Below are 19,364 nucleotides of genomic sequence, written 5' to 3'. Positions count from 1 at the left end.
TAATCTTAGCTCTTGATCTTTTGTTTTCTCTAAGGGTTTGGAACTTTCCGCCTATATTTCTGTTGGTTTTCTACCACACAAAAAAGCTTGCAGGTTATACCTTATATAAAGCTCAAATTGTAGTTTGTGTTCACATAGCTGCAAGTTTCTTCATGAAATTATGTCAACTGCCCATGTCTGCGGGGTTTACCCAGACATCTTGCCAGATGCCTGTGTGCTACCAGAAAATTTAGGCCCACAGCTATTTTCATAGCTTTCCTTCATCCCTATCAGTGATAATAATAATGTACTCACCAAGTTGCTAAGATCTTGAAACTTGCAACATCGCTAAAGATATGTGATGGGTAAAGAAACATGAGTAGTCATTCAGACAGGTTGGTTACCTCAAGTTTGGCTAACCCCCAGGTATGTCAAACATGGGGTGTAGGAGCCATGGATACATACCTTAGTGGTGTATTTCCCTGGTAACTTTATTTACCCTCCCCCTGGTTTGCTATTTTTCATGTCTGCTTTCATGTCTCTCTGGATTTGTTGTTTTTGTGTTAAAGTATACCCCCTATGTTGGTGAAGGGATTTTGAAACTTATTAAGCCATTACTCTGGGCTTATAGTAAATGGGTCATAGTAGAGCTATGGAACCTCCACAGGTAGCAGCTGTAGCTACACTGTAGTGACATGTACAGTGGCTACCATGAGGAGAGCACAAGAATTATGATTGGTTCAGCTTGGTCTGCTTTTGTTTTCTCCTCCACATTTCTGATGCTCATGGAGGTTGTAAAAAGTGAAGACAATGTTAAGAACATCTCAGTAATCATCTTTTCAGCAACAAGTAAACAAAAACATCTCCACTAGAAACCTTTTGCTTACCTTATCGCTACTGTATTTCACAGCAAAAGTTAAGTATTTTACAGCAAAGTCAGACTGTTGTCTCCCACTCTAATGAGGCAAAATGAAAGAAGTTATCTGAGTGTAACTCCAGTTCTGTAAGGACATCACTCTTCTGTATCTCACAAAGTGAATAAAAGAATGTAAACACAGCTGGAGATTTCAGTGTGAGAAATCAGACTTAAAATCTAAACTTATAGCAGAGATGTCTATGGCAGGACCGCCTTTAACCCCTTGCATCAACTATAAACCAAGTTTAAGACAATGAATTTTGGGTTTTCTTATCATTTGTCACCATTTTCTACATGCATTCCTTGCAACAGCCTGCTCATCACTCTACCCAGAGCTACCTCCTCTCCCGCCTGCCATGTGAGTTTCTGTCATTAGACACACTACACTAGATCCTGACTTCTTTTCCCCATGCTAAGCAAGTCACTGTAGCAGCAGCTTGTTACCTACTGCCCCTGGCTTCCAGCCTTGGCCTCTTACCTGAACCAGGGTTGGCATGCTGCCACCCTTGTCCCAAAACCCTAAAGTGGGCAGAAACTGTTCCACAATAACTAGATACATAAGGACTCATCAAACATTTCTGGTAAGGAAGTTTCGTATCTCCTCCTAAAAATTGAATCAAGGGAGTTTTTAAGCAGCATTGGGACCATGAGGCAGGTTTTTAAGAGTCAGAAATCTCAGTACCCCGCCAAGTCCTTGCAAATAAACCAGCAGGTGATATATTTTGGCCCTTACGACACAATGGGGCTGGTAAAACCTTATTTAATACTTGATATATTCCAATAATCAATTTGGGAGTTTGTGCCTTCATAAAGCCAGTGTTTACTTTCTTCTTATCCATGTTGTCTTTGCTCAATCTTACCGCCACAGCCAAGTTTCCCCACAGGCTTTGATAAATTAAATCTACTCTCAATTTCATTTCCTGCCTCTCTGTGTCTTCTGTCTGGTTCCCTACCTGTCTGTCTCTGCCTCTCCTCCTACGTTTTCCTGACTCAAGCTGGGCTTCATCACCAGTCATCTGTGACTCAGGAACTTTCCATGAGTCATGACACACACCAACCACAAACACGCTGCATGACTTCTCTGCAGTCTTCACCATGGCACAAATTCAACTGTGTTCATTATTTTTTAGCATACGCTCTGTTACATAATTCCAATGACATGAACGATAGTCAAGTGCAGTGATATGAGTATTGTTGTCAACATTTCTTGTATTTTTAACACCATTAATTTGTGTCAAAGTTCATAAAAGTTGACGTGTACATGAAAGCATCATAGAATTTCCTTTGCAAGTGAATACACTGATTGCCAGTAATGCTGAAATTGAAAAGTGGCTGATGGTATGCCACCAGTGATTCATATGCTGATAGTATATGCCAATCCGCAGCGGCATTGGCCCGTCCCTCAGCGGCTTAAGTCTATCCCTCAGCTGCATAAGCCAGTCACAGGGTCAGTATGCTGCTCGTGTTCCACCAGCACACACAGTTTTCAAATGTTTGGAAACTGTATGTGGATGTGAAACATGAGCAGCATACCACTCCCAGAATTGAACGATGTCGCCGAGGGGTTGGAATATGCCGCTAAACCTGTAGTGACATAACATCATCTACTTTTTGATCTTGGCACAACTGCTGTTTGCAGTAATCCCATTGATAGAAACTGATTTTGATCTGTAATTTTACTGTAATGAACTTTTCAAAGAAGCTAAATTAGTTGTGCACGTCAGGAACTGGTCAAACTCAAAAGCAAAAAAACTGAAAAGACACCTTCATTCTGTTGTTTCTTGCTACAGAAATATTTGAATCAACTTAACCACATCCGTTAATAGGCATTGTTACTTGTATAATAATAGCAAAGAGACTGAGACTGACTTCTATTCCCTCAACCTGTCTGTCCAGTGTTATATTTCTGGAAAGGTCTCAGTTATGAGGACAGAAAAACTAAGGTCCCTGAGAACTGATTCCCTAACACTGTCTCCTACAAATAAGGTTCATATACAGCCAATTTGCATTAGTATATGTTTTCTAGGAAATGTAATGCTACCCAAAGGTATTGTTTTCAGCATAAGGGGGAAACCTTTATATTAAAAATATTGCAAAAATGATCAGTCAATGATCTCTTCTTTCCTCCCTCTCTTCTCTTTCTGTTTGTCAATTCCCCTCATGTTTCAGGTTCACATCACTGTTATGGACAACAACGACAACGCTCCCATCTTCTCCCAACCTACCTATGATGTCACCATTTCTGAAGACACACCACCTGACACTGAGGTGGTCCAGGTTCTGGCATCAGACCGTGATGAACATCACAAGCTGACCTACTCTTTGCAGAGCTCCATAGACCCCAGTAGCATGCGTCTTTTCCGCATCCATCCCACCCTGGGCACCATCTACACTGCTCAGAGACTGGACCATGAAGCCTGTGCCCAGCACATCCTCACTGTCATTGTAAGTCTTTGTCTCTGCCAATTACCTATATTTAGCATCTTGTGCTAACAGCTGAGACTCTCTGAACACCTCAGTTTCCACTGAGAAGGTCCAGTCTTGTCTGCATTGTTGTGTTAATAGAATTACAGTCTCATCTTGAGGTCATTTGGTTATTGAGCCGGATAGTTTCCAGGCTGGTAAGTGCAACAGGCAATTATAGCTGCAAGCTATAATTAGTTGACATACTGCAGAACAGGGGAATCACCAAAAATACTCCGGAATTTCTATTCCTGTGCAGTTGAGAGAATCCTAACGTGAACATCACTGCCTGTTACTGAAACAGGACCAGGACCACAAGGCCCTGCAAAGAGTAGTTGATTCAGCTGAACATACAACAGGCACTGCTCTACCCTGCCTAAAGGATGTTTACACCAGGCACTGCAAAAATAAGGCCAGGAAAGTCGTTAAGATCCCAGCCTCTTTCTGCTGAGGTCAAGAAGATGAAACCAGTTACACCAGGCTGGCACTTAGAGGCTCAGGGAGAGATTCTACCCTCAGACCACAAGAATATAAATGAAGACACTGTTTAAGACTGTCCAATCATATATTCATTATTACAGGCCTTTTTTAATACACAAATTACATTACATTACATTTCACTGAAATTGTATGTTATTTAATGTGATGTCAATATGTACCTCTTTGGGCTCACAGTATAGGTTTTGATATGTTTTCAGCATAGCACGGAAAACAAAAGAAGCACAGAAGATACAATTTTGTTTATATGTTATATTTTTTCCATAATTCTTAGTGTAAAGAGGTGGCCCATGGGCAATAAAAAAATAATCAAATATCAAATGTCACTACCATTAATTTTAACAAAAGATTTAACCTGGCTGTTTTTGAATATTAAAAAAATTGTAGATATTTGTCCATCAAGACAAGCACAGCACATCATTTACTGATTATTAAAGCACGCAGTGCAGTTTGAAACCCAGTTTAGAAGCTCTCTGCTATCCAGGAGGCCTATCCATTAGTGGCGAGACTGCCAGGGCATTGGATAATTCCTAGATGACAGCAGTTTGTGCCTGTCTTTATGTTTCACATGTAAAGGAACATAATAGAGGGGCTCAGTCCCTGTAATAGATGCATACTGTGAAGCTTTCACAAATAGTTTAATCATGTGTAAGCTTGAGTGTTTGTGTTTACTTAGAAGAGCCATAGCAAGGAAAACAAAAGAAATAGGGAGAGTAACATTTCATTACATGCTATTTATTTTTGCCATAAATCCTAATGTAAAAAACAGTGGCATATGGACCATAGGAAAAACCAAATGTCAATATCTCAGTATTGTTCAAAAGACTCTAACCTGCATATTTAGAATGAACAACAACTGTTGTGCAGTTGTCCAACTGCCAAAAGTTTAGAATTTATGTTTTGCATACACCAGGATCTAATTGTGGTGTCTCAGGCTAATTTGACAGCAATTATTTGCTACACATGGTGTACTGTACCAAAGAAATTAGTGCATCAAACCAAGGATGGCTTCATAGATATAATTTTAATCACATGATATGTTGTACAGTATATATAGTTGCATTTTAATTTGTAATCATTCAAGACTAATTAAAGCTTTTTAATATCTAGTGGTCTAAGGTACTAAAGCGCTCATGGCTGAACCTGATATACTGTTATCATACCAAAGAAAGGTGATTTGTTTCATTTGACAAACACCTGGAAAGTGCAAGGATTTTATTATGTAGTTTTAGTGGTGTACATAAGCTGCCACATTAACTCCTTCTCACTGTCTAGTGCTGCTTTTTTCTAAGGATATTGATTTTCTAAAAAACACATTCAGACAGTACATCAAGGTTAATTGAGTCTTCTACTGAATTACCCAGTGTTTTCATCAGGGAATGTTTTGATTTAATGTTAAAGGCTGTCTTAAAATCAAGAAACTTATTGGGTGTGAAGGTAGAAGCATTTTCTAATTCTTTATTTGGCATTCTATGACTTTTTAATTGTTCTTTATTGCATTCATACTGTGATTTTTAACTTATTCTTATTTCACCAACTTCTTCTGTATGTTTTTGGTCTAGTCTGGTTAACTAGTTCTGCATACTTTTAGCTACAGAAGCTGTTCAAATGTCAAAATGAAAACTATGTAAAGATATTTAAGCTTTAAGCTTAAAGCTACTTTTTTATACTCGTTAAGTATTCAGCTTTTTCTAGCAAATTTTTATAATGGGTGTGAATGGACAGAATGTACAAACCCTCTTCAAACATACTCCAACTTGACCAACTATTTATTATTAACTTCAACTATTTCATCTACAGAAACCATTTAAACTTTAAATGGTTATGTACACTCAGCTTTTTGATATGCTTTACAGTTTTTTAATTATTGGATTTTAAGTAATCTGTTTTCAGTCCTTTTCTAAGCTTATAATGAGTGTGTATTGGACAGAATGTTCAGAGCTAGAGTGGATGACAACACAACTAGAGGGGGGAGGAGTTGTAAAAAAAAATAAAAATAAAAATATATATTTCGAAAACATGGTCCCAGTCCCACAATTTACACTCTTCATGCACAATTTTAATGTCAAAATGTAGATGGATAGATAGATAGGTTTTTCAGCAGTGCAATGCATTTGAGCTTTCAGATTTTTCGGGCAGTTTGTTTCATATTTCTGCATTTTCAGCAATGCTTTGAGATGCATTTTAGTTGTCAGCATTCACATGTATTTTCCTCAAGTAGTGCATTTTCTAGTTGATTTCGGCCTTGAATGGTCAGAACAAGATGATCCCTTTTAAAGTAGAAATTTCTCAGGGGGAAATAATTCCCAAGTCTTTCTGATTCTTATGTAGAGCAGCAGGAGAGCCTAAAGCAATCTTCAAGTCTGTACTCTTATTCAACCTAAACTCATCATTTAACAATTAAGCTAATTACCATGCAGTGAACCAGTACCTACACATCATCAGAGGAGAGGAGAGAGAATCATTTTAGACTGATTTGCATATCCAATAGTAGACTACTCTTATCAAAAATGTGAAAGTTGGGGAAATACATGTGGCAAAGGAAAGTGGAAAAGTGAGAGTTCTGAGACCTGTACTATGAAGCAGGATTTGGAGTTAGAGAGGTAACTTAGGGGTTAACTCTGGGTTTTCACTACTACGAAGCTGGTTCTCTTTTTACTGGGATAAATCAACTTACGCTGAACAGTTAACCTTCTCCAGAGCAGGTTAACCTCAGGGTATCGGATCACAACCTGTCAACATCCCAAAATCTGACCAATCAGATCACTGAAGAACAAAGTATCCATGAATGAAAGTCCGGGGTGACAGGTAAAAAAAAAGAGGAGCCTATATACTGTTAGAGGTCAGTAGAACCATTTAATATTTCCAGGGCTTTATTTCCACTGGTTTTAAAACAGAGCTTCTAACAAACGGAGAGATCGATTACAACACAAAACACATGATTTTAGCGCTATTTGAAATTATTAAGTTTATTTTAGTCCACAGTGATCGCTGACAGTGGTGCTACTTTTACACTTTTCCATCACTGCAGCTCAAAATAACATGAGACACATTTGTGATGGGAACTGGGATAAAAACAGATATTTTATTAGTAAAATAATCCACACACAGTTTATTGGCTCCCGTTATTATAAATGTAACATTTCGGTCAGATACACCTCATTGGTCATTAACTACTTTTCCACTCGATAGTTCAGTAGCAGAAACAGTCTGGTGGTACTTGAAAGTTTTTAAGTCACATATTCACTCAGAGTTGTTTCATCATCAACCAAGCTCAGTGATACCTGCACATAATTTAAGTCTCGGAGGAATTTTTGACAGTGTTTTCAATGTTTCTAGATTTTCCACTTTAAGAACACACAGTCTTGTTTTTATCCCATGCCACCGACATTTTATTGTCTCGTAATTGCAGACACTACTGTTATCATTTCATCACATATCATATGAAGCAGTCTACTTCATTCATGGTTCTGATGATGACGCTCGCAATAAACACCCCCGCCCCTTTCACATGAACATGCTCGTGGCTGGATGGGAAAAGTCAGAGTTGGCTGAACTAGTTAATAACCAGCTTCGTAGTACCGGTTATCCAGACGACCAATTTTAGGGTTAGTCAGACCAGATAGCGAGAAGGTATCCTGGGTAAGTTGAACTGGCTTCGTAGTACAGGCCTCTGGTCTATTGATATTTTGCCTTTTGTTTTTGTGTTTGTTGTATTTGGTCAATGATGTCACTGGGCACATTTGAGATTTTACTATTTTAATGATCATCAGATATTACTCTGTTCATAGTGAACATAAAGGATGACTTTTTTGTGGTTTGTTTCTTTTCTTCGTAGGTGAAAGACCAAGAGTTCCCATACAGAAAGAACCTAGCTCGTGTGCTAATAGAAGTGGAAGATATAAATGACCATGTACCCATCTTTACCAGTGCTCTGTATGAAGGCTCAGTCTATGAGTCAGCAGCAGTGGGATCAGCTGTGGTCCAGGTCACTGCCCTGGACAAAGACAAAGGCGAGAATGCAGAGCTACACTACTCCATTGAAGCAGGTAGGCACCTCTGAAAGTTAGAAATTTGCTCTTTAATGTTACAATATTTAATACATTATTGCCCTTAAAATAACTACCCAATTAATAACAATGTTTTTTGATTTTTCAACAGGGAACACTGGAAATGCATTCCATATTGAGCCAGTTTTGGGTATCATCACTGTTGCACGTGACCTGGACTTGTCAAGCATAGGACATTATGTTCTCACTGTCAGAGTCACTGACAATGGCTCCCCTCCACTGTCCACCACCACTGTAGTGCGAATTGCGGTCACCCTCTCTGACAACGCCGGCCCAAAGTTCCCTCAGCCTGAGTACCAGGCTGAAATTACAGAGAATGCTGTTATTGGGACCTCCGTCACCACAGTCAGTGCAGTTAGCCAGTCCACCCTCACTTATGACATCAAGCACGGCAACACAGAGCGTGTTTTTCAGATAAATCAGTACAGTGGAGTGATTACTACTCAAAAGCCTTTAGACTATGAGATGACAGCATCGTACACCTTGATAGTCCAGGCTGCCAACATGGCTGGCATGGCCTCCAATGCTACTCTGTTAATCCAGGTAGTGGATGAGAATGATAACCCACCAGTTTTTCAGCAGCTACACTATCATGGCAGCATTAGCGAGGCAGCACCAGTCAACAGTGTGGTCTTGAACTCAGATGATTCACCTCTGGTAATCAAGGCCACTGATGCTGACCGCAACCAAAATGCTCTATTGGTTTACCAGATAGTTGAGGACACTGCAAAAATGTTCTTCACTGTAGACTCAGGAACTGGCTCTATCAGAACCATTGCTAATCTAGACCATGAGACATTTGCCACCTTCCACTTCCATGTTCATGTGAGGGACAATGGCAGGCCACAGCTAACAGCAGACAGTCCAACTGAGGTCACAATACAAGTGATTGACACAAATGATTCACCACCTCGCTTCACCCAGAATGCCTATGAAACAGTTTTGTTACTCCCCACCTATGTGGGAGTAGAGACTTTGCAGGTTTTAGCCACAGACCCTGACAAAGATGCCACTACAGAGCTCACCTACTCTCTGACTGATGGGGTGCTGGAGCACTTTGCCATCAAACCTTCCAGTGGAGTCATCACAGTTAAACACAACAACTTCTCCAAAGAACGTTTCCGCTTTAGTGTCAAAGTTTCAGACGGGAAATTCTCCAGCACAGCTTTGGTGACCATTCTTGTCCGAGAGGCTCTGGACTCTGGTCTCAGCTTCACTCATAGCCTTTATTCTTCATCTATTCAAGAGAATGTATCAAATATCACCAAAGTGGCTGTGGTCAATGCTGTGGGAAACCGTCTCAATGAACCACTGAAGTACACCCTGTTGAATGCTGGCACACGCTTCAGAATCCGTCCAACTTCTGGCGTAATCCAAACCACAGGTATACCGTTTGACCGTGAAGAGCAAGAGTTCTATGAACTGGTTGTTGAGGCGAGAAGGGAGCATGACCGTCTGCATGTGGCCAGAGTTATGGTTAGAGTCCAAGTCGAAGACATAAATGATAATGCCCCTGTGTTTGTTGGACTTCCTTATTATGCAGCTGTTCAAGTAGAAGCTGAGCCAGGATCACCCATTTTCAGGGTCATGGCAGTAGATGGTGACAAAGGGATTAATGGAGAGGTATCTTACTATCTCAAGGACGACCATGGTCACTTTGAGATCAACCGGCAGACAGGTGGTCTCAGCCTTAAGAGGGCTTTTGAGTCTGACTTGTCCAATGTGGAATACCAGATGGTGATATATGCAAGAGATGGTGGTTATCCACCTCTCTCATCTAATATAGAGTTCCCTATCACAGTGGTCAACAAAGCCATGCCTGTCTTTGACAAATCATTTTATTCTGTTTCTGTGAATGAGGATGTGGCTGTGCACACACCTATCCTTGGCATAAATGCCACTAGTCCTGAAGGTCAAAATATCATTTACACTATTGTTGATGGAGACCCGTCTCTTCAGTTTGACATTGGTTTTGATACTGGGGTCATAAGTGTAATCCACTCTTTGGACTATGAAGCAGCATCATCTTACCACCTGACCATCAGAGCCACAGACTATCTGACTGGTGCCCGTGCTGAGGTTGATGTAGATGTGGTTATCCAGGATGTAAATGATAACCCACCTATCTTCCAGAAAATGTCTTACAGGGTTGTTTTGTCTGAAACAGCCATGATTGGAACTCCAGCACTTCAGGTTATTGCCACTGACAAAGACTCAGAGAAGAACAATGTTGTTCGTTACCAAATTTTCTCAGATGTGCATAACAGCACAGACTACTTTCACATTGATAGCAGCAGTGGATTAATCCTGACAGCACGTATGCTAGACCATGAACTTGTCCAGGAGTATGACTTCATTGTCAGGGCCACTGATAATGGCTTCCCACCATTGAGTAATGAAGTATCAGTCATAGTTGTGGTGAATGACATGAACGACAATCCTCCAGTTTTCAATCAGCTACTCTATGAGGCATATGTGAATGAGTTAGCACCTAGGGGTCACTTTGTAACCTGTGTACAGGCCTCTGATGCTGACAGCTCGGATTTTGACAAGATGGAATACAGCATTTTGTCAGGGAATGAAAGAATGAACTTTGTGATGGACAAAAAGACAGGAATTATCACATTGTCCAGCCACCGTAAGCAAAGAATGGAGCCTACCTATAGCCTCAATGTTTCTGTATCTGACGGGGTGTTCACCAGCACTGCACAAGTTCATGTTAAGGTGTTGGGGGCCAACCTGTACAGTCCAGTGTTTGGACAGAATATGTATGAGGCAGAGTTAAGAGAGAATTCTGCTGTCGGAACCAAAGTTATACAAGTAAGTGCTATTGAAATCAATTGATTTTTTTTCTGATGTATAATTTCCCAGAAATAAAATTGATACCATATTGTTAGTATACACTACGGATATCTGTATTGACTTACACATTTATTTATTTATTTTTATCTCAGGTGAAGGCAACAGATGCAGATCCTGGAATGTTCGGACACATCACTTATTCTTTTGTTAATGATGTGGGAAAGGACCAATTTAGCATTGATGCAAATGGTCAAATCACCACTGTGGAAAAGCTTGATCGTGAGGACCCGGCCAATAAGGACATCATTCTGACAGTGGCAGCCCACGACTCAGGTGGACGTGTTTCTTACTGTACAGCACAAGTTACTCTGTTGGATGATAATGATAATGTACCTCGCTTCCGTGCTACAGAGTACCGAGCTTCAGTCAAATCTGATGTGGCTAAAGGTTTTTTGGTGACACAGATTCAGGCTTATGATCCTGATGATGGCAGTAATGCAAAAGTGACATATTCACTCTACAGTGAGGCACATGTTCCTGTGGTGGACATTTTGGAGATAGACCCAGACAATGGTTGGATGGTGACTAAAGGCAGCTTTAGCCACTTGAGGAACTCTGTATTATCGTTTTTTGTGAAGGCTGTGGATGGAGGAAATCCAGTCCGGCACTCTCTAGTGTCTGTCTACATCCATGTTCTTTCCCCAGATGCCTTCATTCCTTCATTTAGCCAACATCAATACTTATTTAGCTTGCCAGAGGACACCCCCATAGGTTCAGCCATAGGGACAGTGCGCCTCAACACTTTTCCTGGATATGCCTCGCTCTCTGCTACCTTTGCTCTGGTCAACGGAGAGACTGGAGAAAACAACCAAGATGGGGTGTTTGTGGTGGAAAAGGATACAGGTGTGATCAAGCTTGATAAGCCCTTGGACCATGATGTGATAAAAGCATACCATTTCAAAGTCACTACCACTATAAAACAGGCTAAGCTGGATTCTGTGACCTCTGTTGAAGTTGAAGTCAAAGTGTTGGATCTAAATGACAACAAACCAGCATTTGAGGCCGACTCTTATGAGGCCACAGTTATGGAAGGCATGCCAGTTGGAACCAGAATCATTCAAGTCCAAGCACTAGACCCAGACTCAGGGGCCAATGGCCAGGTAACATACAGTCTTGGGGCATTAATCCAGTCAGAAGGGGATTCAGACATGTCAGTTGGCACCTTTAGCATTGACAGCAACACAGGCTGGATCTCCACATGCAAGGACCTGGACCATGAGACCAATCCATCCTACACATTCACAGTGGTAGCCTCAGACCTTGGGGAGACCCTGTCTCTTTCCAGTACCACCACTGTGACTGTAGCAGTGTCAGACATTAATGACAACCCGCCCAGGTTCTTGGAACAACACTACTTTGGTTCAGTTCAGGAGAGTGACCCGCCAGGCGAGGTAGTGGCTGTGTTGAACACAAGAGATGATGACAGCTCTGCCGTTAACCGTCAAGTCAGCTACCATATCACTGGTGAGTACCACTGTATATGACATTACAACTGTATCAGCAGACAAGAACGTTACTATTAGACAATTCTACAAAACCCTGGATCATGTCCAATTAATTTTTTTTATGCAATGCCAATGTTTTTATAGGTTTTGCTTCCCACAATATCTGTGCATGACAACTTAATATACTTTATGGTATAGTTTTGGAGAAGTATTGTCATTATGTCATATAAACTATAGTTAAGAAATGGTTTAGGGTGGGCAACTAAAACAGTTTGTTATGGTTAGGGACAGGTCATAGCTATTGATGACAAGGTGAATGGAAATTGCAGGTGTTTAATGGGATGTAACCCCTGGTGTACTGCATGAAAAATATGACACCCACATGCTCATCATCCACCCTGATCTCAACACCCTTAATTTTTGCTTTGCTACATGGAGAGCACACAATTTACTGCATTAGTACTGAACTTTGGTGTTGGGTATATAAATCATGAGGTGCAGAATTGTCTAATATGGACTGAATTCCTATGGATACTGGGCTGTGTATTGTGGCCTATCTGCCTGCAATTACAGATGGCTGAAAACCACTGTGTGTGTCTCTGTCTTGCCCAATGGTTTGCTCAAGATACAATAGTCATCAGACTTACAAGTATTCCATAACTCTGAGTCCTAACCATTGCTACATCCATGAATAAACATGAGGGGAGAAGTTGTACACTAAACTAGAAATTAGGGATGCACCAAATATTCGGTAACCAAATATATTCGGCCGAATATTGCAAAAAAACACACATTCGGTGGAATAAGTGAAAAGCAAGGCCGAATAATAGCGGCGTGTTTTGATGACGCTATCAAACAGCGTGCGGTGACGGATGGATTAAAATGTCGGCAGTGTGCCGATATTTCCAAGTGTTGGAGAGTGATAGAAGAAAAGCGGTTTGCAAAGAATGTAATACTGAACTATCTAGAGTAGTGTTGCAGGGTATACTGGTACCAATGGTAGACTGCGGTACTAAAACACCATCGTACATATGATACCATAATGTTGGAGTACCGTAGTACTACGGTACCTCAGGTACCACTACTGTGGTATAAGTTCAAAGTCCAATCGCAAGAGGGTGAGTGTCCATGCGCCGTCCAATAACGGCGCGCTGGCCACCTGGCACTCAATATGCCGCTGCAGTGGTTTGTATCCAGTGACATTTCAGGTATTAGCTGAGCTATTGAGTATCCTTAAGCAGTGAAAGTTATTATTAATTTATTTTTGTTTATATATGCTACAGTGATTTGTTTTCCACCACAGAGCTCTACGGTGCAAGCATTTTACTCACATTTGCGACTAAAAATAGTTTTGTGCGAGCAAAAGAAATCATTCAGGAGCACGCTGTGCGAGTACAGATTTCAACCAGCACAGGGCTTGACGCTAACTTTTTTCCCAAGGAGCACATGTGCTCCTAAGTTGAAAAAGTAAGGAGCGCACAAAGAACTTTAGGGGCACAATGTAAATTGATCAAATAATGTGTTTTCCGTAATAAACGTGATGCAAATAGACATTTACAAGCAAAATTATTTAATGAATTTGTATACAAAATGTACAGAAAGGTAAAATCATCAAGTTTTGAAAAAGTAGGCCTATTGCAATTTAATTTTGTCTTTAATGTTATTATCTTATATATATTATCTTTGCAATATAATGATCTTATATAATGTTATTACTATCCTAAAACATTCTCCAGGTCCTCTGAAACTCTGCAGGACTTAAAACCTCTTTCGCACAGAGCTTTCGCGGCGCCCACCGCGGGGTAGGGCGCAGAGGACAGGATTTGGAGTGCAGGCTCGTTCAGGAGCTACAGCTCCATGGTGACCACTTCCGGGTCTACTTCAGGCTCTTCTCTGCTATTGGACGCGCGGCGCCGAGGTGTCGTCACAGCACGTTGCGGTGAAATAAAAAAAAATTCAATTCGAGCGCAGGCTGGCGGTGCGCAAACACTCACGCGCCGCTCAGCTCGGCGGCAGAGCGGTGCGCTCTTGTGCCGCGGTAGTACATACACAATGAATGGGTTCGTCAGCGGAGGTCTGCGCTTTGCGCGCTCTGTGTGAAAAGGGCTTTATTTCCACCCTGCCCAGCAGCGGTACCATGGCGAACGGTCCCTAAGGCCTCTACACATGATCAGCTGTAAAACCACTTTGCGCTGGCTGTCCCATTGTTTGTCTATGGAGAGGGCAGCAACGCCTGAAAAAGCGGCACCGCTACCCTTGGCGTCGCGCACCGCTCTGATTTTCCGCCCGAGCGCTGCGCTCAGAGTTGAAATTATTTGAACTACGGGGAAAACGGAGCAGGCTTCCCCGGAGATCCACCCGGTTCATCTCCTCCACACTTTGACTTATTTCCACGCTGCCGACAGTGGGACTGTGCCGACAGTGGCTTGGAAAACCGCCCATAACCGTGTCACACGGGGAAGAGGGAAGGCTGCTGGAGTTCCTCCAACATTTGCGGTTAGATTATCATATTTTTTATTGACAAAATTATAGGCTGCTTCGGCTGATTTTTTTATGCGCACATGTGCCCCTAAATATTTTTTACAGTTTGCACACACCTATTTTTAGTCGCAAATGCGAGTGAAACGCTCGCACTGTCGAGCCCTGCAGCAGCAGAAACGAAAGGCGAATCCTGCCAGTTGTGGGTTGAACGGGGGTCACAGACACAGACAGGAATGTATTCCTGTCAAATACGGCGGCCATGTGTTCCGCAGCGCAAGATAACGGCTTACCGGCGACGGAGAAGCCCGGCTCCAGGTCCAATAATTTCCTCTTCTTGGTGTCATGACTGCCCAAAAGTACCTGAACAGCCAAGCCGTGGTGGCACACAGGTATGTGACGTGTCAAAGGAGAAACGAGCCGTTCACATTTCTCTCTTTGTGGCAGGTAACGGTCCACAAACCTCACCACACTTAAGGGACTGTTCTTAACTTGTCAGGGGGAGGAGGGTGGCTGGTTAATTTTTGGTTGATTTTTATTTTATTTATTTATTTTAATTTGATCCCTGCTATGTTAATCACTTATTTATGCCGTTTTGAAGTATGAATAAGTCAATAAGTAATTTATTCCATTGAAATATCATTGATGTATTATAGAAAAGTGATTTTTCTTTTTATAAATGACAAAAGGCACATCTGCCTCATTTTCGCTGTGGTATCGTGATACTACTCAGAACCGTGATACTTTCACTGGTATCGTACCATGGGTCCAAATTTTGGTACCATGACAACACTAATCTGGAGGGTGTTCATCTGCAAAAACGAATGAAAAACTAAACAACGGCGTTCGGTACTCGGTATTCAGCCAAGCGTTTAATTTTATTTTGCTTCGGCTTCAGCCACAAATTTTCATTTCGGTGCATCCCTACTAGAAATTGCATTTTCTGTAGAGAGCAAAAAAATCCCCTGTGACCCATGTCTCTGTCTATTATGATTTTTTTTTATATTTGTAAAACTAAAAAAAGAAAAGTGATTCAGAGCTCATCATTACAATGTAAAGTCTATGGGCCAAGCAGGAAATCACATGTAGAGTCAGCAGGAGAAACACTACTGCATATACTCAGTGGACCTCATACCACAGAGATAAACCCAGAAGCTAGAAACATGTTTGGGCGTATGTGCCGGGCAAGCAACTCAATTGGAATGAATAGGCACCATCATGGCATCTGGTGTCTAGCTATTATTATAAATCTATGGGTCCTAACTTCGAAGGAACAATCGAAAGAAAAAGCAGAAAAAGCACAAATTGTGCATGTTCAGTACACGTACACATTCAGTAATATGGCTTGAAATACTTGTAAAATACATCTAAATCTGGCCTTTTTCCACGAAGAAACAGTCTACTGGAATAAAAAATCACTGAGGTAAGGGTCAGGTAAAACACTGAGTGAAAACACTTGAATTAGTCTGAGTGAAGTGCAGCCACTCTACCTAAGGAGTGGTCTGATTATTTGAAGAGACAGAGAAGTCTAAACCATAAGACAGATGAAATGTTACTTTGAAAAAGTGATGATTCAAAAATGCTACTAAACACAGTGGTAGTAAGTAGCAGAACGGGTGTAGTAGTAGCAGTAGTAGTGGTTTAGTAGTAGTAGTAGTATTAGTATTTATTTATTTAGCGAACAGTTGCCATCTGATCTGCTGTATGGAGGGTGACTAAGCCTCCTTCAAGTCTTTGTAGAGGGCAAGCTTCAATGATGTGTTGCACCTTGTACGGTAGCCTCGGCCACCAGTGTATGAATGTGTGTGTGAATGGGTGAATGTGACTCGTAGTGTAAAAAGTGCTTTGAGTGGTCACTAGATGACTAGAAAGGCGCTATACAAATGCAGGTCCATTTACCATTTTACCATTGTTTGCTCCTCTCCACAAGCACAAAGTGAGCTTGAGCTGCTGCCCCACTTGTGAAGGCTGGCCAGGCAGGGGCCATGTCCAGTCCTGAATCTGTTTAGGGTTGACCACTGTCTCCTTGGGAGGTTGGTGCCAGGGACCAGCAGGGTGGGGTCTGCCACCAGATGTTTGTTTGGGACGTCTTTGGACTCCCATTCCTTTTCCCAAGCTGATTGGATGGTAAAGTCAGCTGGCGGGGGATTCTTCCAAATTGGATGTCTAGATGGAAATCGGGCAGTGGGTGGGTTGGAAATGTCTGTGTAGATTGGTAGATGAGGGGAGTCTTTGACCTTTTGGAGCATCCTTTGAGTGAAGGGTACTCGCCAGATGTGTGGAGGGGCTATGTTTGATAGGATGGGGAGCCAGGGGAGTGGTGTTGAGCGGATTGTCCCGGTGATGATCCTCATGGTTGTGTTGAGTTGGGTGTCCACATGGTGTGTATGGGGTGACCTGGACCAAACAGGGGCACAATATCCTGCTGAGGAGTATGCCAGGGCCAGCGCTGAGGTGCGCAGTGTGGGGGCTTCTGCCCCCCATTTTGAGCCAGCAAGCTTGCAGAGCAGGTTATTTCTGGACTTCACCTTAGCTGCCGTCCCTTTAAGATGTTCCTTGAAGGATAGGGTCCTGTCAAGGGTCACTCCAAGGTAAGTTGGGGTGGGGGCGTGCTTCAGTTTAAGTCCGCTCAGGTGGATGTTCAGTTCTCTGGCAGCTTCAGCGTTGTGGAGGTGGAACACACTGGAGACTGTTTTTGCTGGGCTTGGTTTTAGGCGTCAGGTTTTGCAGTACTGGTCGAGTTTGGCGAGTATTAGTAGTAGTAATATAGTGGAAAAAGCAGCCGTAGAAGTATAGTAGTAGTGGCAGTAGCAGTAGTAGTAATAGTTTAGTAGTAGTAGGGGCAGTAGCAATAGTAGTAGTAGTAGTAGTAGTAAAGTTGTAGAAGCAGCCGTGGTAGTATAGTAGTAGTAGTAGTAGTAGTATTGTGGTAGAAGCAACAGTAGTAGTGTAGTAGTATTAGTTGTAGTAGTAGTAGTAGTAGTAGTGGTAGTGGCAAGAGCAGTAGTAGTAGTAAATTAGTAGTAGCAGTAGTAGTATAGCTATAGAAGGGACAGTAGTAGTAGTAGTAGTAGTAGTAGCAGCAGGAGTAACAGTGGTTGTAGTAGTTTACAAGTAGCAGAAGAAGTGGCAGTAGTAGTATATTAGTAGTAGTAGTAGTAGTCGAAAAAGGAGAGGAGGAAGGCTTGTCCGTAGACAGAGAGAGAGAGAGAGAGAAGAGGAAAGGCGAGAGTCTAGAACTGAGAGTAGGGACTTTGAATGTTGGGACTATGGCAGGAAAATCTAGAGAGCTGGCTGACATGATGCAGAGGAGGAAGGTGGATATACTGTGTTCAGGAGACCAGGTGGAAAGGTAGCAAGGCTAGAAGTTTGGGAGCAGGGTTCAAGCTGTTTTATCATGGTGTGGATGGGAATAGAAATGGAGTAGGAGTTATCCTGAAGGAGGAGTTTGTTTTGGGGGTGAAAAGAGTGTCAGATAGGATGACGAGACTGAAGCTAGAAATTGAAGGTGTGATGTTCAATGTTGTTAGTGGTTATGCCCCACAGGTAGAATGTGAGGTAGAAGAGAAGGAGAAATTCTGGAGTGAGTTAGATGAAGTGATGCAGAATATCCCTAGAGGTGAGAGAATGGTGATTGGTGCAGACTTCAATGGACATGTCGGGGCAGGGTGATTGGTGCAGACTTCAATGGACATGTCGGGGCAGGGAACAAAGGTGATTAGGAAGTGATGGTTTTAAGTTTTAAGTTTAAGTTATAAGTTTATTTTACTTTATTAATCCCCCTGAGGAGAAATTCAATGTTTTCACTCTTGCTTGTCAATTACACACAGGTCCGAAAGACACACATGCACAAACAGGACCTATACATGCACAAAGTGGAGAGANACCAGTCCATGCTCCATATTTTGGTCCGGACGGGGACTTGAACAGGCGACCCTCCGGTTCCCAACCCAAGTCCCTATGGACTGAGCTACTGCCGCCATTTGGTATCCAGGGTAGGAACGCAGAAGGACAGATGGTGGTAGACTTTGCAAAAAGGATGGAAATGGCTGTAGTGAATACTTTCTTCCAGAAGAGGCAGATACATAGGGTGACTTATAAGAGCGGAGGTAGGAGCACACAGGTGGACTACATTTTGTGTAGACCCTGTAATCTCAAGGGGATCAGTGACTGCAAAGTTGTGGTAGGTGAGAGTGTAGCCAGAAAGCATAGGATGGTGGTGTGTAGGATGACTCTGGTGGTGAGGAAGATGAAGAGGACAAAAGCAGAGCAGAGGACAAAGTGGTGGAAGCTGAAAAAGGAAGAGGGTTGTGTGGTCTTCAGGAAGGAGTTGAGACAGGCTCTGGGTGGCCAGGAGATGCTCCCAAATGACCGGACAACTACAGCTAATGTTATCAGGGAGACAGGTAGGAGAGTACTTGGTGTGTCATCTGGAAGAAAAGGAGATAAGGAGACCTGGTGGTGGAATGAGGAAGTGCAGGAGTGTATACACAGAAAGAGGTTAGCTAAGAAGATGTGGGACACTGAAAGGACTGAAGAGAGTAGACAGGAGTAAAGGGAGATTCAGCGTAAGGTGAAGGTAGAGGTGGCAAAGGCCAAACAAAGGGCGTACGACGACTTGTATGATAGGTCGGACAGTAAGGAGGGAGAGAC

The 19,364-nt window shown here is 42.2% G+C and overlaps 1 protein-coding gene across 8 annotated transcripts in view; it reads left to right on the top strand.

Moving 5' to 3' along the window:
- The window catches only part of fat3a (FAT atypical cadherin 3a), a 383,130-nt gene that overhangs the window by 289,779 nt on the left and 73,987 nt on the right, over positions 1-19,364 (top strand). For all 8 annotated transcript variants that reach the window (XM_050055175.1, XM_050055199.1, XM_050055166.1 and 5 more), the window contains 4 exons: positions 3,065-3,340; positions 7,695-7,905; positions 8,018-10,746; positions 10,881-12,252. In XM_050055175.1, the coding sequence (XP_049911132.1) occupies positions 3,065-3,340; positions 7,695-7,905; positions 8,018-10,746; positions 10,881-12,252 (4,588 nt within the window). The remainder of the gene's footprint in view (positions 1-3,064; positions 3,341-7,694; positions 7,906-8,017; positions 10,747-10,880; positions 12,253-19,364) is intronic.

This window comes from Epinephelus moara, chromosome 2 (assembly GCF_006386435.1).
Source record: "Epinephelus moara isolate mb chromosome 2, YSFRI_EMoa_1.0, whole genome shotgun sequence".
NCBI lineage: Eukaryota > Metazoa > Chordata > Actinopteri > Perciformes > Serranidae > Epinephelus > Epinephelus moara.
Note: the sequence above shows the minus strand (reverse complement) of the source record. Positions and strands in the feature narration are given on the sequence as shown.